We start from the raw sequence: 25,757 nt of genomic DNA, 5'->3' as shown, positions 1-25,757 counted from the left end.
GAGTTTTTCTTTCCACTGTCGCTTCATGCATGCTCAGTATGAGGGATTGCTGCAAAGCCATTAACAATGCAGACGACTGTCCACTGTGGCTCTACGTTTCTTCAGGAGTGAATGCTGCTTGGAGAGACTCTGATGCAATCAACTGAGTTCCCTTATATAGGAAATTTTTTGACCAGTCTGTATAATCTGAGGTGACATGTTTCAAGAATTGGCACTATATAAATAAAATTTTATTGAATTGAATATATATATATATATATATATATATATATATATATATATATATATATATATATATATATATATAAAACTTCATCAGTTGTGCATTTCGTAAGTTTTCTGTTGCTTTTTAGCGGTTGTTGACTAAGAACCCACTGTTTGGTGCTGAGAATAAGGAATAAGGATCAGGAGTTACAAGCTCTGTTCCAAACTCTGAGCAGGGCAGCAATGCATGTTATACTTTCCCCAGTATCTCGGATGTTTTCCTGCATTTTGAACATTAATGAATGTTCTGTTTGGGAACCAAAGGTATCTTCAAGACCAGAGATGTAATCATTTAATGTATGGATGCATGAAGACCAGAGGATATGTAAAAGAAACAGTGAAGGTATCTTTCAGTTGATTATTACAAAAAATAAACACTTTTGTTTAAATCTAACCATCTTTAACCCTTTGATCTGCTCCGTAGCAGCAACATTTGAACTTTGACTGCATACAGACACACCTAGGATGGGGAGGGTTGGGGTTCAGTGGTTTGTGGGCAACAATCAAAGCAACCATGCATGCCATGCGACTAAGTGACTGTAACCCTGCAGCCAATCTGGGACTGTCTGCTAAAGTGTTGCAATACTGAGATAGCTCATTATTCATTCTGTTACAAATTACCTCCAACCAGCATGTTTGTTCTGGTGCAAATTCTGACATTTTCACGTGCCAACGGAGAAATCAGCTCATTTGAATGCCGCGTGCTTGTTTGTTCTTTACTTAGTTTAAGAAGTAAGGTGGGGGAAAGAAAAATTTGTTTGAAAATCTCACAAAATGTTTTGTTTGACAGTGGTTTTTACTTTACTTTGTTACTTTTATGGCTGAACTATGCAAGCTAATTTTGTGTTTAAGAGGAAAAGAATAGTGTCTTTTGGGACCTTCAAATTTGCACATCGAGACGCCCCAAGGCATCAGCAAACTAAGCTGCTGATCAAAGCCCTGAAACCATCAGGCGTTTTCCATAAATGCTTAAATTTTACCTTAAGAAAAATCAAGTTAGTATTATTATTTTTAAATTTGTGTCTTTTATAATAAGTATGTTTAGTGCTTCTAGTTTTATGTGATGTTAGCTTCAGAACACTTTGCATTTCTGTTTTAATAAGAACTATGTTGATGACGTTTGATGCATTTATTCCAGAGTATCTGGTTTAAACTAGATGTTTGAAATAAATGTCAAATAAATGACTTGTCCAGAAGAAATTTTCTCAGAAAAGTTTTGTTTGATTTATTGGAACCTTCTATATCAGCAGTGTCCAAACTTTTTGGCTATTGGACCAAAATTGTTGAATCGAAAGTGCTTGAGGGCCAAAAAAATGAATAAAAATAAATAACATAACCAAAAATATTTACTCTAACCCAACAGAATATGATAATTTTAAGAAAGGAATATTAAACGGCATTTAGCCTATTTTATTAAATGAATTCCAATCGGATTTTAATGAACTAAAGTCTTCAATGGAGTAAAAGTTGCCCTATTTCCTATGAAATTAAAGCAAATGTAAAAAGTGTGCTTATTAAAAGACAAATGTTTTGTGTTGTACCAAACATTCAATTAAACATTCAATTATAAGATTCTAACTTGTCTACAACAGATTTATTCTTATCAAAAATAAAAAGTTTCCATCTGCAAAAAGCCTCCAGTGCTGATCGGCCAAATTTTTCTTGAAATTCAGTTGGAGGGCTGCACAAAATCAGCACAGGGGCCACAAATGGCCCCCGGGCCACACATTGGACACCCCCTGTTTGAACTGGTCCCATTTATGGAAATAGAACGATAGAGGATATCTGACGCCTATGCAGTAACAAAACACTAGGAGGTGAAAGACAGCCACTGTAGTTCATTTAATTCAAGTTTCAGAGCTAAAATTCATGTTATTGTTTGCTAACTGCTTTCAAACTCATTAGTGCAGCTTCGGTGACTTGGGTTTACAGGACACGACTATGGTTACGGCCAAGTTCAAAATGTCATTAAAAACTGTGAAATCAGACCCATAAAACATTGATATCTGAGGTGGCTATATTGTAGATGACTGGCGCTGATCCAGTTCTGGCAACGAGGGCTTGGATTGTCAGTGATAAAATATAACATGGTTCTGTCACAGCGGTAACACTTCACATCTTAGGGAAGGTCACAAATCTAATTGTAAGAAACTTTGAACGACTTTTTCTTGTTTAAGCTATTTGCTTTTAAAGCAGAACTAAAAGTGTTTCAACTACAGAGCTTGTAGTTATTTGACAGTAGTTACAACACAAAATAAACGCTTTAAATTCAAGAAGAGTGGGATGATACAGAGCAGCAGATGTTGCCTTGTTTCTGACAAACTTAAAATCGCTTCATGTTTCAAAGCGCCTTGTGATCGTAGTAATGTGACTCAACATGAAAACTTTAATCCAGCTAATGTCAGAATGTCTGAAGGTGTTTATCGCCAAGGTTAGCAGCACTTATTCAGCTGTTTGAAAGTCTGTTAAAATAATAACCTTTAAAAAGGTATTAAACATACTTTCCATTGAGCCACGGTTCTTTATTAAAAATGTTTTTATTGGTCTGATGTAATTTTCTAATCCTTAATGGCATCTTTTTTTGCAGCTGTGAGCAGAAAATCATCAGATTTAACACAAATAAAGGGTTGAGCACATCAATCTGGATGTGATTAATCTATATACAGGTTTCACTCAAATATATGACATTTTTATTCATACTACAATGTATGTTAGATGATGTGCTTTAGGTGTGGACATAAAAGGGAATGAGAGACCATTTAAATATTTTAGTTTAAACGCATGCTAGCGAGTATAGCATCCAAACAGTGCACTGGAATTGTGATTTTGCAAATGCATTAATTGTGATAATTATTGTGATGCATTTTGTGCAGCTCTGACTCATTTGAGGGCATCTGCATCTGTTATTGACATTTAGACCCTTGTCCGTCCGCATATGGCGGCTGCAGCTGGAGTGATCTCTGAGGAAAGTTTGTGTTATTTGTGTTGTTTTCTGTGATCTTAGGTTTCCATTTCCCCTACTATGCATCATATTATCAGACGTTAGACTTCTATGTTTAACAATAAGCAAAATCCATTGTTTTTTTGTTTGTTTGTTTGTTTCAGGCAGCTTTTATGGTAAATGACATTAGATGGCTGAATAAAAATGGAAAGTCTCACAGAAAAAAGTTCAATTTCTTATCTATGCACAAATACCAGGGGATGTTTTTATTCCAGCGCCAGAATAAACGAGTGATTTACAGAGACACCTACAAGCTTAGTCAGCTGTATCTTGATAATGCATCCATTCAAGCCTGAGTGCCACAGGGATTAAATTATTAAACGGTGATGACAACTATTTCAAGTTGACGGCCAGCAGCAGCACAACAAAGAGATTACAGACGCAGAGTTAGTCAACACAACACATTTATGTTGTTGAAGAGGAAACACACTTTTTTAATGCCATAAATAGGTGTGCTTATGGCAAAATATTCTCTGATGTTGGGATGTCATTTCTTCATTAGAAGTTCTTTCTTTCACCTCTTGCAGGACGTATAAAATTCAGGTGGTCATGAAAAGTTAGCTAGCTCAAAGGCTCCTTAGAAATGTTCTGCTACATCATCGTGTGCTAAATAAAACAGCAAAACTTACGATGACTTAGCATTAATGTAACATTTATCGAACATGTTGTGCCAAAAATGTCCCTAATGACTTCCTCATAACTACGTAAGTTTAATTATCCAGCTGTTATACGGAGGTGAAGTGTGGATTAAGTGATGTGTGCGCTGTTGCTGTTCTTTATGATGTCACTTAACTCACACGCAGTAACACACACTTTGAGCTTCGGCTTAGACAAGCGACAACAAAATAAAAAACACTTTAGAGTAAAATATTCTCCTCTTGCTAAAAAAAAAAAAAGTAAATTCTTTAAGTATAAAAGGAAGTGCAAGTGCAGCCATTTTGCACACACTGCAATATCCAGACAACAAACTCAGACGGGATGGCAGAAGTTTGCATGCCAGCCCCTGGTTGAGTGAGACAGGCAGAAACTAGGCAGGGCAGCTGAGGGAGAGGCAGACCCAGCTCTGCAGCAGCTGCTGTGGTCGACAGAATGCGAGAGAAGCATGAAATCTGTGCGGACTCACCAGCGTCTTCACGGCGGGACAACACCTCAGGTGTCGCTCCAATCGCTGCAAATCAGGAACTAATCTGCAGGCCACACACAAAGACACTTTACACGCACGGCTCCAGCAGCGTTTCCACCACCTGTTAATTATTTAGCAAGTCTAAGCTGATTTTTTTCTCTAACTGGTAGCAGGTTTACGCTGCATTTGCCGTGCATTAAAAACACGTCACTAACCTGTAATCGTTGATGATGAGCGATTTATCCTGGTGTCCTCGGACAACGCTTCAAGCGAACCCACGGCAGGAAAGGATGCTCGTCACCCTGCAACCAGTCGGCTCCAATCCCCTGTACTTTGTAATCCGGCAGCACAATGATCCCTTGTGAATGCTTTCTCCTCCTCCTCCTCTTCATCTTCACCTCTGCTTCGGACTCCTCGGCAGAGGGGTTACCAGGCAGATGCATCTGCAGCGGGACAACAGGTGAGAAGGACTCAGGAGGGTCTTCTTCTGCTACTCTTCTCTCCTCAGCATCCACAACTCTGTCTGTTCCTCAGAGTGTCTGCTAAGAGTAGTCTTGTTTGGCTGCGCTTTACAAAACACACAAACTCACACACATACTGAGGAACTCTCTTTTTTTCTCCCCTTCCTTTTGGTTTTGTTTTGTGTTTTCTTTTTTCTTTTTTTTTCTAGCAGTCGAGCTAACCCTGAGCCGGGGCCCGGTCTGCCTTTGAGATGCTCTCTAGCCTACAAACACAAGACGGCTTTCATTATCTTGCCCGTCGCAGCGCAAGGCCTAGCTTCTAAAAGCTACTGATTTCTTTCTTCCTTTAGCCCCCTGCACAAAGGGAGGGCATTTTGTAAATTACTTGCTCGTTTCAGACCAACAAAAGGTACTTTCATTGAACCCTCCCTCCCCCCTACTGCTCTCCTTCTATCCTCCCGCCATTTGATTTTGCTCAAATTTGATTACAAGGCTCGAAAAAGGAGGAGAAGAAAAGAGAAGAGGAAATAAGAAAGCTCCACAGATGGCGTGCTCATTCACTGCTGTGAATGGCTTTATATGGGCTGCCTTTATACATGTGGCAATCCAAAGACACTTCAGCCGCTCGGCTAAAAAAAAAAAAAAAAAGAAAAAGAACTTGACAAAATTATTGGTTTGGCGGCTTTCTTACACGGGCTGACATGGAGAACTCTGAAAGAAGCGCCTGCTTCCTTTATCCACTCCTTTCTTTCGCTCTTCTTGTCTAGCTACCTCGCGCTCTCTCCGGGTCGGCTCACCTCGATTGGGCCAAACCGCATAATGTCTCGGATCCGGAGAGAAACTGTGCGCTTTCATCGCACGAGCGTTTTGTCATTTTAATATTCACCTGTTCTTGTCCCACAATAGGGCTCAGAGTCCAACATTTAGCAGGGATCCACAATCCCCGCCACTTTCGGCGATAAACACACACTCATTCTCCTCAAATCATCAGACTGACTGCATGCGAGACGCCGTTTATCGGCTGGTACTGTTGATCCAACACTCATCCTGCAGTTATTTTCCTCAGGAGGAGGATTACAGGCCGCTGGACCAAAATGCACCCACACACAGAGCGAACTATGACTCGTTATCCCATTATCACATCATCCCACCTGACAGAGCACAGAAATGGAGAAATGGTCTGGGTCCTTGCTTGGTCACTCAGTCTAATGGGAAAGGGTCGGTTAAATTCTGGCGCCAGCGACTGCACTTCTGTGCCGGGGTCAGAAGATGGGCCGTTCCATCAGCGGGGAAAAAACGGTGACCGTAGCTGAGGCTGGGTGGCAGGAAAACAATTTTCTTGTTAAAGTGGCATTAAAGGTTAATTCAGTGCACTCTTTGTGTTTTCCTTCTGGAGCAAAGATTTGAGTCAGATACTGAGCGTCTCAGTGGTACACAACAAGACGCATGCCTTAGTGCTGTTGACCTTAGAATCCAGGAAGAGTTTCCTATTTGGTGATGAAAGGCTCCCAGGACGTCTCCTACAGTGCCTTGAAAAAAGTACCGGTATTCCTTAGCAGTGGCATTTTCACTTTTTGGTCATGTTGCAACCACAAAAGCTGATAAGTTTTTATCTGGATTTTATTTGGAAGGCCTACAGTAAAGTAGTCCATATTTGTAAAAATCCAGGGAAAATTATATATGGTTTACAAACTCTTTTACAAATATTACAAACAAAAAAGGTGAAAATTGAAAACATGCATTTGCATTCAACTGCTTCAACCACAGCTGCTGGTTTTCAAGAGGTTTGCAAAAGGAGTGGATTCATGCAGCACTTTTCCAGTCAAACTGACCTCTCTAAAGCCATATTCACTCACCGATACACAGATCGGTGCTTAACATGGAGTTAAGTGCCTTGCCCAGGGGCACATGGGCAAGGCAAGGCATGAGAATTCAATTCAGTTTTATGTATATAGCGCCAATTCACAACACGTCATCTCAAGGCTCTTTACAAAGTCAGACTCCATCAGATCCTCCAGGTTGGTCAGAAAGTTTCCTCTCTAAGGAAACCCAGCAGGTTGCATCAAGTCTCTCCAAGCAGCATTCACTCGTCCTGAAAGAGCGTAGACCCACAGTGGACAGTCGTCTGCATTGTTGATGGCTTTGCAGCAATCCCTCATACTGAGCATGCATGAAGCGACAGTGGAGAGGAAAACTCCCCTTTAACAGGGAGGAGAACCTCCAGCAGAACCAGAACCAGGCTCAGTGTGAACGCTCATCTGCCTCGACCCACTGGGGCTTAGAGAAGACAGAGCAGAGACACAGAAAGCACAGAAGCTCATATTGACCCAGGAGTACTTTCTATGTTAGATGGTAATAGAGGATGATCTGCCTCCCCTGATGATGTCACAGCTAACAGAACACCAGACCAGGTGTACCTTCTATGGAGAGGAAAATGACAGAGAACAAAAAGTTAAAAGCTGAAATGACAACATGCAATGCAAATTGGAGAACAGGGTCTATTTCTCTCACTCAGCAGAGTGAGAGAAATAAATCCTGATGTCCTCCAGTAGCCTAAGCCTATAGCAGCATAACTATAGAGGTAGCTCAGGGTAACATGAGCCACTCTGACTAGAAGCTTTGTCAAAAAGGAAGGTTTTAAGATTAGTCTTAAAAGTAGACGGGGTGTCTGCCTCACGGACCAAAACTGGGAGTTGGTTCCACAGGAGAGGAGCCTGATAGCTAAAGGATCTGCCTCCCATTCTACTTTTAGAGACTCTAGGAACCACCAGCAGACCTGCAGTCTGAGAGCAAAATGCTCATTATTAAGGGCTTTATACATGGGAAGGAGAATTTTAAATTCTAACAGGAAGCCAATGAAGGGAAGCTAAAATGGCAGAAATATGATCCCTCCTGTTGATTTTCATCAGAACTCTTGCTGCAGCAAGACATGTGAATTTAACCCACAAGTCCTGGACTGCAAGACAAAAACTCTTCCCACTGAGCCACAGTCGCCTAGCCAAGCTTTACTCAACTAGTGAATGACGTTTTTGCCCCAATTTTTTACAAAATACTTCAAAATCGGACTGGATGGGGATGCCTGTGAATTTTCAAGTCTTGCCACTGATTCACAATTTAGGTCTAGATATATTATGATCTAAACCCTCCATCGCAGCTCTGGCTGTATGTTTCAGGTTGTTGTCCTGGTAGAAGGTGGACCTCCTTTCCATTCTCAAGTCTTTTACAGCTTCTAACAGCCTTTTCATCCTGGATTGTCCTTCTACCAACTCTGTCCAGCTTCCCTGTTTCTGCTCAAGAAAAGCATCCCCATAGCATGATGCTGCCAACAACGTGTCCAACAGTCCAAACCCGGATCAATAAAGTGGACAATGTTGCCTTTTCTTGCTTATTACTGCCATATGACACATTTTCTTTCACTACAACCCATTCATTTTCATACTTTTTACTTGATTTGTTACATATTTAATTATATCTTCATGGTTGCTGAGGAGGGAAAAAACATTTTTTTTTCACATCCTGGTTGTGTTTTCAATAATACTAATATAATTGCTTAGTATGGGTCAGACAAACATCGTGTTTCATTAATGCATCAATAACATGTTACTTTATGTTATTTTGACATTTTCCATTTAGTTGCTTGTGCATTACTGTTCAAGCAGACCATAATTAGACCATAATTTACAGCATGCAGTGTATATATGGTTCCTGACTGCAACAAAACGAGTCCTTGAAAGACCATATATTCTTACAGCCCTGATATCACTGGTTTGATCTCAGTAAATCTCCCCCATTACTACTTTGGTTATTAACCCTACTGTCAAAAATCCCAGTAGATTTTAAGTGAGTCATTTGTCAGGTTTTCCCAAAAAAGTGTCTAGAACTTCTTGAGCTTGGCAGCTTGAAATCCTGATTTTCTGAACACTAATTATGTTTGATGTGCTTATATTTTCCATAATAGCTTTATTTTGAGCGAGTACACACTTTGAATGGGGTTTCGAAATAGTAACATTGGTGTTTTGAATCTCATTCACCCAAGGAGGAATTTTTTCATACACACCTTTTTTCCTTCCACTCAACTTTCCATCAATGTGTTTTCGATACAGCATTTTGTGAACCACCAGCTTCTTTAGCAATGGCTGTCCTCAACTTCTTGGCATCAAAACACGACACGAGCAGCCAAACAAATTTTATGTGTATTACTATTTCAGTATATATATATATATATATATATATATATATATATATATATATATATATATATATATATATATATATATATCCCTCTGTGTGTATTGAATAATCTGTACGTGAGTTTTTCACTTTTTGAACTGGTCTGCTGAAATAAAAACATTTATTCTAATATTCTAATATATTAAGATGCAAGGATATGAGCGACCTCTTGTCGGTAGATGGAATGAGATTCCAAAGAATTTTATTGTGAATTAGTTTGGCTGTAAAAGTGACTCAACGCATGGTTTTTATGAATCGTTATCCTCTGGCGGAACAAAGGCAGGCGTGTAATTACTAATATTGTACAAAAACAACTAACACCTCTGAGATACAACAACAACAAAACCTGTACCTTGCATGCAAAATAAAGCCAAAGAGGAGACAAGAACAAAACATGAGAGCAGATTGCTTCTGTGTCCTAAAGGTTCATCTCAACCTGCTCTGAATAATTGTATAAAGGAGTCATAGTTTAACCACTGTTGCCACTTTTTGGATTCTTTTTAAACTGACAAATAAGTAGTAAAGATTAAATATAAAGCATCTGCTGAAACACGTTAGCTTAACGTAGAACAGACTGATGGTTACCATTTAAAGACTTCTGTTCTTGAATCTGAAAGAAGTTCTTGTGTTTGAAAAAAATCAAAACAATTTTAGGGAATTTCTTTTACTTTCTTTCTTTGTAAACACTGAATAGTTGCTTTTTATATAAAATCAGGGCAATAAACATAGTAGAAACGTTCTTTCTACCCAGCTTCAGACAGAAACTGGTAAAGCCCTCCAAGAAGCTCCCAAAGCGCCCTGACTGCCATTTTACTTTTATTGGTACTTATCATCATGTTGCCCACATCTTATTTTTCCTCACACCTGTTTGAGCAATACTCGCCATCTTTCCACAGATTCTGTATTTTAATATATATGTCTTATTTAAGGAGGGGAAAAAAATGTTATTACTGATGAAGGCTGAGATTCCCGTCTGTGTGCAGAGAACTGAGCAGTGGGTCCCCATCCCCAAACCTGAAGTAATTATTGTCTCAAGATAAAAAATGGAAAGCATGGGTTATTTTTGAGGGATAAAATAAACCAGAGATAGAAATGACCTTAATATTATTTCTCTCTCCAGGCATTTCCAACACGAGTGCTCCATCGGAGGGTTTGATAAAAGGATTAGGTGGTCAGCTTTACGTGGCTGCAGTCAAATCTGGATGTGGTGGGAGAGCTGATTGAATAATTCTTGTTTCCTTTCTGCCAACCTAGCAGTCTTCTTTGGGGAAAAGTAAAAATCAGCATTACGCCAGATTTGTAAATGTGCTCTGTGTCTCTGTAGATTTCAGTCCTCCTCCCGTCTGCCTTCCTGCATGTTTGCCTGGAAAATCCGAGGACGCAGAAAAACAGATTCCTTGTGTTTCTGGTTCCATTGCTCGTCCAGTCACTGAAACGCAACACGGCCATCTTCATTTTCCAGGATTTGAAATGTTCATTCATGCCCTCAGCGTTTATTGTGCTCACCGTCACATTCCTTGAACTTTTTCCTTTTGCCGTGTTGAAGCCAAAATCTTTAATGCATTTTTTTTGGTGGATTTTAGATGATAGATGAAAACAAAGCAGCACATATTTGCAAAGACGAACACACGTACATTCAATGTACCACTGAAAGTCACATGCTAATGTCTATTTGCACACTTCAAATTCTCAGGGAATGTCTGTTGGGACATCCATAACTTGACGACTTTAATTTATTGCACAGTATTTTATTTTGTGCACTCATGCAAGTTTACAGTAATCTACACGTCTGTAAAGGAACTGCTATCTGTCTTTTTGACTCGAACAGGAATCTTGTCAGTAGCTGAGGACTATTTGCTCGCTTTAAGCTTCTCAGGAAATCCTGTTGGTGAAATCAACTAATTTCTTAGGAAGAAAGACGTTCGAAAAGATTATGTCTAGTTGTGTCTGCGTGTTATGTGAGCCAGTGTCTCACTAAAATGTCATTATGGTAATACATGATGACTATAAAGATTCTAGAGTTTTGAATTTTTTTCACAAATAAGAATCTGAAAAGTGCATTATTATTCCGACCCCTTATCCTAAAACAAGCTCAGGAGCGAGAATCTGTTGACAGGACAACTATTGGCTCCACAAATATGGCTTGTATGGAAGACTTGCAAGAAAAAGCCATTGAGAAAAGAAAGCCATCAGAAATTTTACATAAAATATACCAGTGGACATGAAGGAGACTCAGCAAACAAGTGGAACAAGGTTCAGATGAGACCTAAATGTATTATTTAGTACTATTTCGTGAATGTAAGTTTTTGTGAAGGAAAACTAAAACAGAGCTCACCGCCCCACAATGCAACACCTAAATATACAGCAAGAGCAACAATGAAATGGTTTATATATATATATATATATATATAAACACGTCCTCTTAATCTGGTAGTAATGTAACTTAGAAGGCAAAACAGTTCCTCCATACAGTCAGGGATAGATTATGATGTGTGCAGTATGGGAAGTCGCCAGCCAAGGGATAAGAAAACACTAATATATATATATATATATATATATATATATATATATATATATATATATATATATATATATATATATATATCCAGAGTAAATCTGAGCCTCTGTGACCAGAGAAGTACTCCATCCAGTCTGACTGGGCCTATTATGCTGAGAGGAATGGGTAAATAAATGTGTCTCTGGATGTAAGAAAAAGTAATTAAGGAAACTTTATTTATATAGCGCCTTTCACAGGATAAAAACCACAAAGTGCTTCACAATAAAAACAACCATAAGACAACACAAAAATTAAAATATAAAAAGATAAAACAGCATAAATGCAACATAATGTTATAAAACTGGTTAAAAACTAGTTAAATGCCAGTTGGAACAAGTGGGTCTTCTTTCTTATTCACACATATAAAAAGGCTGTTACAATAGTCAAGACGAGATGAAATAAAAGCATGAATGATCATCTCTAATTCAGCTTTTGACACTAAAGTTGAAAGCTTAGTTATATTTCTTAGGTGAAAGAAGCAGTTTTTGATTAATCTGCAAGAATGACACTCTAGCGACATGGCAGAATGTAAAATTATGCCACGGTTTCTGAGACTTGGTTTAATAGAGGAGGCTAATACACCCAGAAAATGTTTAATGTCTGTTATTGGGTTCTCAGGGGCAACGATGAGTGTTTCCGTCTTATCAGCGTTTACCTGAAGGTAGTTGCCACAGAGCCACTGTTTAATATCATTAACACAGTGTATCAAGCTGGACAACCTAAAATATTCAGTAGGCTTAAAAGCACAATAGAGCTGAATGTCATCAGCATAGAATGTGTAAAGCTGGTTAAAACGTGCCCCAATAGGTTTACAGCTATAAGCGCAGCAAATAGTGGTTTCACAGAGCCTTAACTTGGGGGTGGGGGACTTTTATTTGTGAATCACCTTTTGAATAACTGTGTAACCTTTTCCTTCCATTTCACAAAGAGACACTACTTTGTGTTGTTTCTTCACAACAAATCCCAATTAAACACACCAACGTTTTATTTCTCAAAGCCACAAAATCTGGAAAAAAAGACCAGGAGGTGTGAATACTTTCAGCAAAGCTCTGCAAACTTGGGCAAAGAAATTGGCAACATAAGGATGCCTGATTCAGACCTTAATGACTGGTGAAGTTTTTCTCTGCATTTCATTTATGGAAAGAAAAAAAACTAAATTTTAAATGGACCGATGGTTCTACTTTTTTATTTTTGGCTTAAATTAACATAAAAAGGATATATGTGTGCGGTGTCTGATGATTTTTTTATTTATTTAAAAGGAATTCTGGCTACTTCTAAAATACAAAAAAGTTTTATTTTTTTATGATAAAAGATGCTGCTCTACAGATAATCTGAATTCCTTATATATCTTTAAACGAACAAAAAAAGGAGGAATCTCCACCAGTTATTTCTTACTGATATCTGGGATACAACACCAGGCAAACGCTCCAAAAAAAAAAAGAAAAAATGGTGAATACATTTTTATTGAAGCTGTTAAAATAACAAAACATTATTCATCTGCTCTTATCGGGTATCATCAGCCGTCAGAGCCGCCTGCCATTAAAGAGTGTGACCTCAGAGTTTACTTATCATAACAGGGCCGCGACCTGCTGACATGCAGTCATTACCGCCGTCGCCTCCAATCAGCCCTCCACATTTCTCTGGCAAAGCCCTGCGGGACGAAACGGGCTGCTGGGATGAAGGTGACATGAGATTTATGTATGTGTGTCAGAGCCGTGGCAGTACATGCACGCTCCGGGGTAGCTGTCATGTTTTATTACTCCGGAGGACCGAGGCATGTTTGCAGTTACTGGAGAAGAACCGGAGAATCTTTTTCAGATGTATATCAATGAAAATATGGAAACGTGAAACAATAAAGCCTTTGGACTTGAGGTTAGCAGAGGATTAGCAGTCGTTCTTTGAGAATTCTTTTTTGGATAAGTCACTTAATTAGAAAGGTCAACTTTTTTTTAATTGGATAGTGTTTTTCTTTCTCTAAACAACAGCAACAAAAAAATAATGCACATTAAACGTGACCATAAGCAACAAATCTATCACATTGTATGATGTGCAAAAAGTCATAATAGTGGATGACTTTTTGCGCCATGAGTTTAAAGCCAGAAAACACCAGAAAACATGCGCATCATCATAATGACGTTACAGTCTGAGGTTTAGAGATCATGACACAGCAACACGTCATTGCCATTTAGCCTGTTTGCGTGTAAGACCCAAATGCAAGCAGATGGGAGCCGGAAGTAGATGCAAAAATGAAGATATCCAATAAAGCTAACCAAATCCTACAAAAAAAAGGGATTCCCAAACCCATAGATCCAAAAAAATTAAACCCAAAAGCAAGAAACATGGACAAGCAAAAATAAATTAGCTGGCAAAGTGTTGTTCAGACCTAGTATTAATATTCATCCTCGCTAATTGGTTGGATGCACAGCGACATCGAACAGTGATGATTTACAACTAGTATTAAAATCTGTCCTAAGTGATCGGGTCAGAGCCAAACGGCTTTATATGCAAATAAACCCAAAGGCATAATCACCGAGTTGGCTGTTAGCTGAGCAACCAACAGCTCTGCTGATTCTGCAACACTCAACTTTCAATAACTTGAGCTGTGCCGTTATTCAGGCATCAGCACAGTTGATTTTCATCTGAGTCACACTTCTGTGGCGTTATTAAAGCAACAAACTCTCCTGCAGCTCTTCTGTGCAGAGAACCAGAGATGATGGGAGGTCGTCAGTGAAGCAAGAGATCAACGGATCGGTGGAGAGAACTGAGAATCCGATGGAACAAGCCGCTGAAAGAAACTAAACGCAGCCAGACCAGAAACTAGAAAACAGAACACAGGTCAGCATGAGAGGGACTAAAACACGAAGAATAAAGAAACTCAAAAACAGGGGCGAGAGAAAACAGGAAGTACAGAGAACTCAAAGAAAAAGAAATTAGAGTTTCCGGAATAAAACAGGAACCAAGAAACAAGCTAATGGAGGACAAAGCCCAAGCTAACATCGCTTTCAGTGAGATTCAGGATTTACTGGCTTGTTTCCCCCAGACAGATCTGTTTGGGTAAGTTAAGTTAAGTTAAGTTAAGTTTATTTATTTAGCACTTTTCAGTTGCTAGACATTCAAAGTGCTGTGCATGAACAGGAAAAATGAAGGAATAAGCTAAATAAATCCCTGACTAGTATTCTTTCATACATTAACAAACATACAGAACGAAGGAATAAGCTAAATAAAGTTTACTAATGCAGAGTCCACTCTGTCTTCTATCCTGTCTGGAAAATCACATCTTCACGTTTGCATTTCACTCGAGGTCCATTTGACTCCCACCAGGTCTTTATGTCTACCTCCTTTAGCTATTTCTATGACTTATTTATTGCATTTATTTGTTTCATTTTACTTTTTTTATCTTATTGTATTTTTATCTTGCGAAGCACCTGTTTGTTTTTTAAAATGCTGTGCAAATTTAGCTGACATTGGGGTGTATTTTTGATTTAGTCTGTTGGCTTGATTTATTTTCAGTTGCACAAAGCGTCACATTTTTAGAGTATCCTTATGCTCTAATAAACTTAGCGCTCTTTTATAAACTGCAGAAATCTGTAAATATGAACATAGCATAAACACACAATCATTAAAATATGAGGACATCATAAATTAGGCATATGCAAATCATCCTTACTGAACAAGCAGAATATAAAGATGATCTGCTCATAGATAAAATTACGTTTTTTGATAATTTGTTTCCTTTTTTTTTTTTTAAAGGATTCAGATCAGTGTCATTTGAGAGCATCTATTCAAATTCACATGAAAAAAAAGTTGCCGCCATGCCAGTGGTTTTAGTTCAGAGTTACCAGCAAAGTAAAGCCAAGTGTGCAAGAACCCTGAGGTGAGCCAACCATGGGGGACTAGAGGAGAGCCACCTCTAGTCATCATGAAGGGTCATCATGAAGTCATTCTCTGAAAACCATGATCTACGCCTACCGCCGGACATGAACCCCTAATGGACTCACTCAGGGAAACGATTGGTCGGGAAAAGAATCCGGTGACAGGAGGTCAAAACCTGACTTGGCACGTGTCAGACGGCACATTAGTTCACGCTCGCTTCTCTGGGAGTTGTTTTGTAAGAGAGGAAGACGTTGATAATAAAAAAAAAATAAAAAACGATTTCAAGCCTAACCGCATTTCAGATTATGATCATGTGCAGTAACTTCTGATCTTTTGATACAAATACCTGAAGCATCAGATAAATTTGTTTTTTTTTTTATAGAACAACACTGGAATGTCCACTTTTCCATAAAAGCCTGCAGATGATCTCAGGTCCACCTGCAGCTCAGCCTCCCAGGAGAGAACAATGCGAATGCCAACTATGACTCCAGGAGCACAATCACAAGCTCCGCTTCAAAAACACAAAACTTCATATCATGCCTCTACATCTCCTCCAAGCAGCCTCACAGTCTGCCTCTTCAGCGAATAATAAGAATTAAAAAAAAACAGCCCTCACTGTCCCTAAAGTGTCCCATTGTCATTCCTAATCAGTCCCGAGAATCATAAACAATCTCCCAACTTTTATTCAGCTCTGTCTACTTATGCAGTTCCCAGAAGGCATTGCCTTTCAAGCCCTTCCTCTCTCTCGTGGCAGAGGATGCCGGCGAAACAAACAGCGGCGGAAAACAAAACAAGAGAAAGTCTCCGGAAATACCTGCTGGATGCCCAGAGGAAGGCGCTGGACAGACAGATGAGCAGATAGGTTCCCTGTGTCCTCCTCTCTCCGGCTGCCTCCTCTCTCGACGTGCTGTGGAGAGTGACTGCTCGCAGCCCGCCTGGCATATCTAATTAGAGCCAGGCTGTTGCCACTATCGGGCAGAGGATCTACCTCTCCAATCTCTCCTGACTCAATCTTCCCCATCTCTGATTTTCTTTTATATTTATGCTGGAATATTTAATTGTAGACAAAAGGTTACTCTGGGCTCTATTCATCACACACAGGCAGAATAATCTCCTTTAAAAGGCTTGACATTTCAGGCTTTTCAAAGGGGGCTGAAAAAAATTATATCCCCCGCTTTTGTTAATCAATGAAGTAGAACTCCCCCGAACAAAAGAATTAAATTGCTTGGTTGGGTTAATAAAACACACAGAAATAGCTGCTTCCTGCGGGCTTTTGTGCCTGCCACTGGCTCTACCCCCCCCCCCCATATGCAACCAGCACTGTAATTCCATATGATTTGAGGGGCACAGCTCTTATTTCTCCACATAGTTGCCTTTTTAAATCCTATTGAATGTGCAGCCTGCGAGGCTGGCTGATTGGGACCTCTTGCCTGAGCCTGGCTAGCAGTACAGGCTCTCTCCATTTAACTCTGACTTCCACCGACGACAGACGGCGAGTCCACTACAATTTACAATTTCTATACTGCCTCTGCCTCGGGAAAAAAAAAAAAATAACATTGTAATTATGCAAATGATAGGGGCAATAATTAGGCCCTTCACTGTCCCATTGTGTCAGCTGCCGCCGCCGCGTTTCGGTCCAATGGTGGGAGAGATGCAGCAGGACATGTTCTGGCTTAGATGGCTCTTCTCGGTCTGCAGATGTGCGCCCCATCGCCCTGAGCTGGGGGGGGGGGGATGGGGGCTCCACATGAAACGGTGTGACAGCAGACGGTTAAGCTGTGGGGGAGCTGGATGCCACAGCAGCAGAGACCCCTGGCATCTGCTCTGCTTCCCTCCAGCTTCCGCGTTTCGCTGCTGCCTCCGTGTTGATGTTCAGTCAACAAGTCAACCGGAGAGTCGACTAGAAGTCCATGTTTGGTAACCAGGCCCTTTGTCAGTCGTGCTGTTGGTTTGTTCTGTGATTTGATTGGAATTGAATGACGTTTGGAGAGGCTGCAGAGTTTGATTCCCACAAACTGCTCCACAAGGTTTGGATGTTTTGCTGAAACAACTTTACCGAATCACTATCAGGGAATCTTTTTGATGCACTAATGACATTTCTCTGCATAGCTGCATGAAATTGATATTCAGTTCAATTAAGTTTTATTTATATAGCGCCAATTCATGAAACATGTCATCTCAAGGCACTTTACAAAATCAAAATCAATCAGATTATACAGATTGGTCAGATTATAGAGATACTTATACAGATGAAGCTCTGGTATTTTTCCAGGAGAATGTGACTGTCAAGCATGTCTAAGACTTTCAGGTGGTTAGAGTGAGTAAGGGGGCCAATCTGACTGAGAAACCTACTTCTTATGCTTCATGAGACACTCTTACTGCCAGTCCCCTAAACACATCAAACTGCATTCATTTGCTGAAGAGTTATTGTGGTTTTTCAACAAACTGACTTAAACGGCACTTAAATCTTTTTATTCTGAAAGAACAGCATCTGTTTAACCCACAGCTTCATTTTCCCATTCATTCTGATGATATTAAAGCACAACAAGCAGTTAATGTTATTTTTACCAACACTAATACCAATTTATGTCTACTAACTAGAGGATGTGAAATGCCTTCGGGGTCAGGCAAAACGGGCAAACTGGCAACTAAGACAGACAAACATGCTTTAAAAGGGTTAAAGTTTTTTATATATATTTATATATAAAATGCAAAACCTTTATTTTCTGTTTTTCTTTATGTTGCTCTCCTCGGGGGTCACCACCTGCCTCCATCTCTGTGATCTGCAGATCCTTTCAGCTCACACCTTGGACACCCTTCGAGAAACAATCTCTATCAAATTATTCGGGTTTAGGACCGGCACTGAGAGGAGAGAACACGTGACCGGTCACAAAAAGACTGACAGAAAATGATTTCACAAAGAAGTAGAAAAACATTTAATATTTGTTTTAAACCCTAAAATTTCTGCCCAGCTTGGTCCAAGTCAGAAGGGAAATTAAACCATTTCAAGGCCTTGCAAGAGTCAAACACCTCCAGAGCTCAGAGCATGGTTAGCATCGATCTCTGAGGTCCACAGCTCCCAAAAGGAGGAAGAGGAGTTGTTCTCTTCTTCTTTCTCCTCCTTCTTTCAGTTTAACCAACCTGAGGTAGTCTCCCAATGATAGTTAGTTTAGCCATCTTACTTCTACCTAGAGATGCACTTCAACTCCTGGGCTGTACAGAATCAGGCTGAACTTTCACTTATGAAAGCAGCTTTTTGTTACTTTATCTTTAGAACATTTCCCCTCCTGGACACAAATGTAACTCTATAAACATCATTTTCTGCCATTTAAATCATTTTCTTGCGATATTTTGTATTTTCTGTAGGAATATATATCAACACTCAGGCCATGTCTCTCTCATGGTGTCTGTGACGGGTCAATGTTGAGTTGCTGGTAGCCGGTAGTGTCTGGTTGTTGAGATGTAAAAGCCTAAACCATCAATAAAACTTCATGTTGGACAGTTTGCACCAAAAAGCAGGCCCGGTAGAAAATATTTGTATATTTTTGAAGCATAACAAATGTTCTAATCTTGTTCTCAACCACTTTAAATGTTCTATAAAAACATTTCAAGAGAACAAAAAAAATCTTGTCACATTTCGGCTGAAAAGTAATCTAAGGGTTGGGTGGCAGTCGCCAGAAACTACTGAATAAAACTCACTCATTGGGGACATCACCACAACTGCCACGAAAGAACAAGGTAACGTGTTCTTAAAATATCTAAAATTGTCTTGATAAGCATCCAAAACGTCTAAAGACAGTTTGTACAGGCAGGCTTGGTGTGTAAGCTGGTCTTTGAGAAAAAACGCAGACTTATCTGAGACAAATGGGTATTTCTGACTTTACATCCAAATTCAGAAATGTTATTGGTTTCAATTTTGTAGATCTCAACCATTTATCTTTCCACTGTCTTTACTTGCTGATCCATGCGAGGAGGAGAGGAGTCAGGAGGTCAGCCCTGGACAAATCTAAAATTTATTTTCCAGATTGTGAAACAAATGCCAACCAGACAGACAAGTGGCTACAGAGGAGCCATTCCTGACAAACGGATGGGTTTGTTAAAGATTGATCAGCTACACTGCAAAAACAGAACTGAAAACAAGTAAAATGTTCTTAAAATGTGTGTATTTGTCCTTGATTTGAGCAGGTAAATAAGATTATCTGCCAATAGAATAAGATTTTTGCACTTAAAATAGGAACAATTCATCTCCATCACCTTATTTCAAGTGCAGTATATCTAATTATCTTATTTTAGGGGTCAAAATACTCATTCCATTGGCAGATAATCTAATTTACCTGCTCAAATCTAGGAAAAAAACACAAATTTTAAGAACATTTTACTTATTTTTAGATCCGTTTTTGCAGTGTTAAGTAAATGAGGAGAATATTTGAAGACGTTTGCATCCCAGTTGAGATTTCAATATCAAAAAAAGGTACACAGACAATTTTGTAATAATCTGTTTAATTTTCTTTTTTTATAACAGTGTTAATGGTATTCAGAAGACCCTTAGTCCAGATTAGATTTAAAACAAGCCTATATTATAATATTTAATCTACATTTCTGCTGCTTGGTGAGGCGAGTGGAAGCCATAGGCGGTCAACCGTTCCAACTGTCGCTGCAGTTTTACGGCACTTCTCGACCCTTTCCGGCATAAACACATGGACGTCCTGCGCGTAGCTGCGAGAACATGAGAGGTCAAAAGTTATGATCCTAATTTGCGAACTAACCGGAACATAACACTGAGAAATGGTAGGTCGGCTAATTTAATGACTACTGAGGGAGACGTGACGTCAGAAAGTGTGTTCACGTTCAGGAGGGACAGCTGGAAAACGTTGAATTTAACGGCTAAGCTAACATTAGCTCCCCTCTGATCTGTCTGTGACCCAACAACAGATTATCAGACACGGGAGATGTGTTATTTACTGTTTTAAGAGGCTGGTTTAACGCTGTCGGTGAGGTAAAAAATTTTTTTAGAAATGTGTATTTTTAATAAAATGTAAATGGAGCGCTAGCTTCGCTGTGCCTTGTTTACGTCTGGGACAGCAGGGGGGTTCATGAGAGGAGGACTGGCTGTGGTTTCATCATGTCGCGGTTCTGATGTCCTCCTTGTTTCCCTGCAGGCCAGCTCCATGGTGGCGGTGGGACTGGCGCTGGCAGCAGCTGGCTTTGCAGGTAAAGCTCCAGAGAACCAGGACTAAACAGCTAAACGTGGAGCAGAGCCGGACTGATTCATTCAGATTAGCTTTTTATTATGTAGCATTGTCTTCCACTGTAGTCTTCATGCTTTTCAGAGCTCATGATAGTCCAGGGCTCTGCAACCTGGGGCAGATAAGTTTCCCTTCAATGTCTCTAGTCTGGTTAAAGAGTTTGCTGACCCAAGTGTTTTATTTTCTTAACAAAGTATTTTAATGTAGAGTTGAAGTATTTTCTTTTTTTTTAAAAAATGTATTTAGAGAGAAGTTACAGCAAACAGGATTGAATCGGACTTTCCTTCTGGTTGTGAAAGTCTGGTTCCCTCCAATTTAAGTCTGTTTGCTGATGCGATGATCCAGAAAACTGAGAATTTGCACAGGCTTGGAGAGACGTTGTTTGAATGTATTCTGCATGTGTGCAGTCCTTGCTGTTTGAGAAAGCAACATAAGATAAGATAAGGTGGTCTTTATTGATCTCACATTGGAGAAATTCACTTGTCACATCGGCTCAATAGTCAGGAGTAGGAAAAGGGTGCATCAATTATATACAGTGTATCTTCCTATATCCAGTGGATCAAAAAGAAAATGAGAAAAAAATAAGAGTAAAAAATACAAAGAAATCGGAGTAGGCATGCAGAGCATGCAGATTCTCTCTATAATTGTTCTGTAATACCACCACCCAAACAGGTATTCATAAAACTATTTGAGTCTGTTTGGCTGTAACTTCCTGATAATCAGCGGGTGACCCAACTTAGTTATTCTGGTCAAAATTATTAACTTTGTTAATAACATTCGTGGTTATTCATAGCCAAACCTATTGTTGCACAACAGCAGACTTCACTGACTAGTATTTATTTTAAAGCAGAGAATTTCTTGCTAAAATATATTCTTGGAATTGTACCGAAGCTTTGGTCAGTTTTTAAACGCTCAGAGGTGTGTGAAAAAACACACAGGTGTCTACATTTTAGTTGTGGTTACATACAAGGCATCCAGAGTTTTGCTAGAATTGATCTGAAGTCGAAGCTTCTGAGTTTTGCTGAAACAACTTTACCTAATCAAAATTAGGGAAAGTTGCTTTTACTGCAGCGTCTTTTTGATGCACTTATGACATTTGTCTGCATAGCTGCATGAAATTGGCTCTTTTGACCTTCCACAGTGGCTCTTAATAACTTTGGCTACAAATTATATTTTTATTGTGGTATTTCAATGTAATAAAGATAATAAATGCAGGTTTTAGCAGTTTTTTTTTAGGAATAGTTTTCACAACAGAATGATGCTAAAAGTGCCAGCAATATTTAATTTTAAATCAATATTTTTTTCATTATGTTGGAAACTATGATTTTTTTTTTTACATCGTAATCCACAAATACCAACATGCTGTCCATCCTCTTTTTTTTAAACCTCAATATAGACATAAACAGGCGTTTCTTAAACAATGACAACATGTTTCCTACAGTAGATATTTATCACAAATTATAACTTGTCTTTATTCAAAAGGCCAGGCAACATTTGCGGCTCTGAACGAGTTTAATTCAAGTGGCTTGTAGGAAAAATTGCTCTTTAGACTGTAAAGGTTGCAGGACCCTGTGCTAGTCAGTAGTTCCATGAAACGTTACCAGAAATGGCAAATGGCATTTCTTTGCTTGAGTACTGATAAAAGTAAGATCACTGATTTAACTAATTTGCTTAAGTAAAAACAGAAAGTACAGGATCTGAAATGTGCTTAAGTAAAAAAAAAAGTAAAGCAGGGATGTCCAAACTTTGCAGCTTGTGGGACGAAACTGTCAAGTCAAAAGCACTTGAGGTTGAAAAAATAAATAAAAACGAACTAAATAACCAAAAAAAAGTTAATTTGTTTAAGCTGCTGTGCAGAATATGCACATTTTAAGCCACCTGTGTTTAGCTAATTTTGATAAATAAATTCTAATCAGGTTTTAATGCACCAAAGTCTGCATTTGAGTAAAAGTCATCGGTTAGCTGTGATACTGTTTACTAGGAGATTAAAGCGAGTTGAAAAAAGTGTCACATTCGATTACACAAAATTACTTTTGATAACTCTACAAAACAAATAAAAGTTGTAGTCCAGCAAAATAGGAGAGCTTTCCTCTTTTGTTCAAAATCTGCCCTAAAAATGCTCGTTTAGCTGTTGTTGTTTTTTTAAGATTTGGCGGTTTGTCAATAGGGGACGCTTAGGGCGCCCTCCATCCAAATTTCAAGATAAAAGTGTAGACATAGTTACATAGATTACAATTATGAGAATAATCCTCTGATAATGTGTCTGACTTTTGATTTTCCAGGATCAACCTTACATTTTAGGATTATTTTAGGTTATTGTTGTGTTTAGTTCTAATTTTAATGCTTAAATGCTGTGAGACACTGACCAGATGAGTGTGTATGTAAGCTTGTCACCTTTTGGCCTCCATGTGACTTTATGCTGGGCTCTAATTGGTTACTGGTTGGTTGGTTCAGATTCATTTATCACACATGGCTGCTCAGGTGCGTGAATGTCACTCAAACGTGATGCCAGTGGAAAAGTCAGACGACAACAAGAACAAAAAGACAGGAGACAACAAGGCGGCAAAATAAAATTTGGTAATTTATTTGCTAAGTAATTATTATTGTGAGGCTTTTGCTGGGGGGGAAAGATGTGGATAAAGGAAGGATGGAGTTAAATAAGAAGTTGATGCTCTGATGACATGTTTAAGCATGAAAGCCTAAACAGACTAATTTTCTCAGTATTGTAATTTAAATTCAGTTTATTTATATGGTGCAAATTCCCAATACGTCATCTCAAGGAACTTTGCTGAGTCAGTTTTATCAAATCCTACAGATTGGTTAAAAATCTGCGATGGTTTCACTGACCGTGGGACATTCCAGTAACTGTTGGATCTACGCTAAGTCATGTTGCATTCAACCTAGTGGTCTGTAGGCGTTCCAAGTAGGGCTGGGCGATAAATCGATTAATTTGAATTTACAATTCTTTAAGATTTCATTTTTGGAAAATCTGGATTTTATTTTGCCAATACACTCATTGGGTTTCCATGAAGAGAACAGCATGTGATGCTGAATATATGTTTAGGCAAATATATTGTCAAAATATTGTTAAGTGGAAACTTTTTTTTTACCATAATACGAGGTACTTCATTTACTTATTTACTTTTTTTTTTACTTAGTTTGAAGTTCACAAGTGCAGTGAAGCCTGTTCTTAGCTCAATGTGTAATACCACTAGCAGCAAATGTTTTGTTATATTTTCATTGTTTATAATGGCACGGCTGCCATCTTGTTTCACAGCTTGTTTTTAGTTGCACTTTGAATTCAGGTCAACTCCCTGGCGAAATGCTTGACATAAAAGCAAGGTTTTAAAATAATTTCTTTAATTTCTTTTTATGAAAGAAAAAGGAGGAAAAAAATCGATTAATCGGATTTGGTATGATAAAATCGGAGATTTATTTTTTAATCCATATCGCCCAGCCTTAGTTCCAAGCTGGATCTGTTTCCTCCAGGCACTGAGAATTTATGCCTCATTATTAGGGAAACTCAAATGTAACCACTTCAGCCACACTTGCTCCAAAACATCTGACCCAGCATTTAATCCTAAAACATATTGGCTGAGTTTGTGTGGATTGACTCTCCCCCTCTGCTCGTCTTTTTTGCTCCGCAGGTCGCTACGCCATGCAGGCCATGAAGCAGATGGAGCCACAGGTGAAGATCGCCCTCCAGAATTTTCCCAAGACGGTAAGAAGGGAACCTGCTGGTGGCGCCGAGTAGCTTTAATGTGTCCCCCAGAGGTGACGGTTGCGTCTTAATAACCGGTCAGCCTTTTGTTGACGGCCGTTTCTCACCGTCACAGGCCTTTGGAGGAGGCTACTACCGAGGCGGATTTGAACCAAAGATGACAAAGAGAGAAGCTGCTCTTATTTTAGGTGTCAGGTATGCAGACATGCGTTCTTTAACTGTTTATATCTGTTAGTTGTATTGCTCTGGGTCCACGGTACTCGGATGTATAATTTCTCATCCTTCCATCTGAGTAGACGATGCTTTGTGCCACCAGCTGCTACCCTTTTTAACTCCTGCTGTTGAAAACAACTTTTCTGGCTTCTGTTCAGGGGAATAAATCCCTCGTTTCTCTTTCTCAGTCCCACAGCCAACAAAACTAAGATCAGAGAAGCCCACAGGAAACTGATGATCCTGAACCATCCAGACAGAGGTCAGTGTGATTTGCTCGTCTGTCTTCTAGAGCAGGACGTTTCCACGACGACTCCTTACCTGTGAATGTGGCCTCACAGGTGGTTCTCCGTACATGGCTGCAAAAATAAACGAAGCAAAGGACCTGATGGATGGCCAGGCCAAGAAACAGAGCTGAAGATTTCATGCTGGTTTTATTTTTATTGAGACGAGGAAGCACTTGATTCATTTTTCTTTTCTAATTCTTCCCAAATAAAATCAAATGACTTTACAAACATCACTGAGTGTGTTTAGTGCACTATTACACGTGACAAAACAAAAAGGTTTTGCAGGATATTGATATTTTTTGGAGCCTTTGTCCCCTTTAGGAATTGTACTATTCTTTAATTCAGTGCCATTAAGATACAGCATATCTGACACCATGACGGCTAAAATATCTCACAAAGCAAAACATTGTGGCCCCCAAACCTGGAGAAATTCAAAACCAGAGGTGAGAAAGTCGTTAAAATCGGTCTGGAAAGCGATACAAAGCCTCTTCCTGAGCGTTGGGTCTCCAGTGATGGTGGTGAGGATTCCCAGGAGTGGCCAGCTATCCAAAATTACTCCAAGAGCACATCAGTGACTCACTGAGGCCACAAAGGAACCCAGAACATCTGAAGGCCTCATTCAGCACGAATACTCTCCACTGGAGACAAATGGCCCCTCTTGGAGAAATGCTGACCAAAGAAAACACAAAGACCTGTCCCACGTTTGCCCAAAAAACATGAATATGATCATATAAAACATGAATATCCACTATGTGGCTCTTAAAAACTTAGACCAAGAATGCGG

At 39.3% G+C, this 25,757-nt stretch overlaps 1 protein-coding gene and 1 long non-coding RNA gene across 2 annotated transcripts in view; one reads left to right on the top strand and one right to left on the bottom strand.

Moving 5' to 3' along the window:
- The window catches only part of LOC105936977, a 233,363-nt gene extending 216,818 nt beyond the window's left edge, over window positions 1-16,545 (bottom strand). Inside the window, exon 1 of the long non-coding RNA XR_004931645.1 lies at window positions 16,324-16,545. This is a non-coding gene — a long non-coding RNA (uncharacterized LOC105936977). The remainder of the gene's footprint in view (window positions 1-16,323) is intronic.
- Window positions 16,546-20,152: 3,607 nt separating this feature from the next.
- dnajc19 (DnaJ (Hsp40) homolog, subfamily C, member 19) lies at window positions 20,153-25,208 on the top strand. The gene is made up of 6 exons (XM_012878042.3): window positions 20,153-20,297; window positions 20,669-20,720; window positions 24,403-24,476; window positions 24,592-24,671; window positions 24,878-24,948; window positions 25,028-25,208. Exons 1-6 carry the CDS (start codon window positions 20,295-20,297, stop codon window positions 25,102-25,104), a joined length of 357 nt encoding a protein of 118 aa, XP_012733496.2. The 5' UTR covers window positions 20,153-20,294; the 3' UTR covers window positions 25,105-25,208.
- The last annotated feature ends 549 nt before the right edge of the window (window positions 25,209-25,757 follow it).

The sequence above is a fragment of the Fundulus heteroclitus genome, chromosome 9, assembly GCF_011125445.2.
Source record: "Fundulus heteroclitus isolate FHET01 chromosome 9, MU-UCD_Fhet_4.1, whole genome shotgun sequence".
Lineage (NCBI taxonomy): Eukaryota > Metazoa > Chordata > Actinopteri > Cyprinodontiformes > Fundulidae > Fundulus > Fundulus heteroclitus.
The sequence above is the reverse complement of the archived record's forward strand: the minus strand, read 5'-3'. Positions and strand labels throughout refer to the sequence as shown.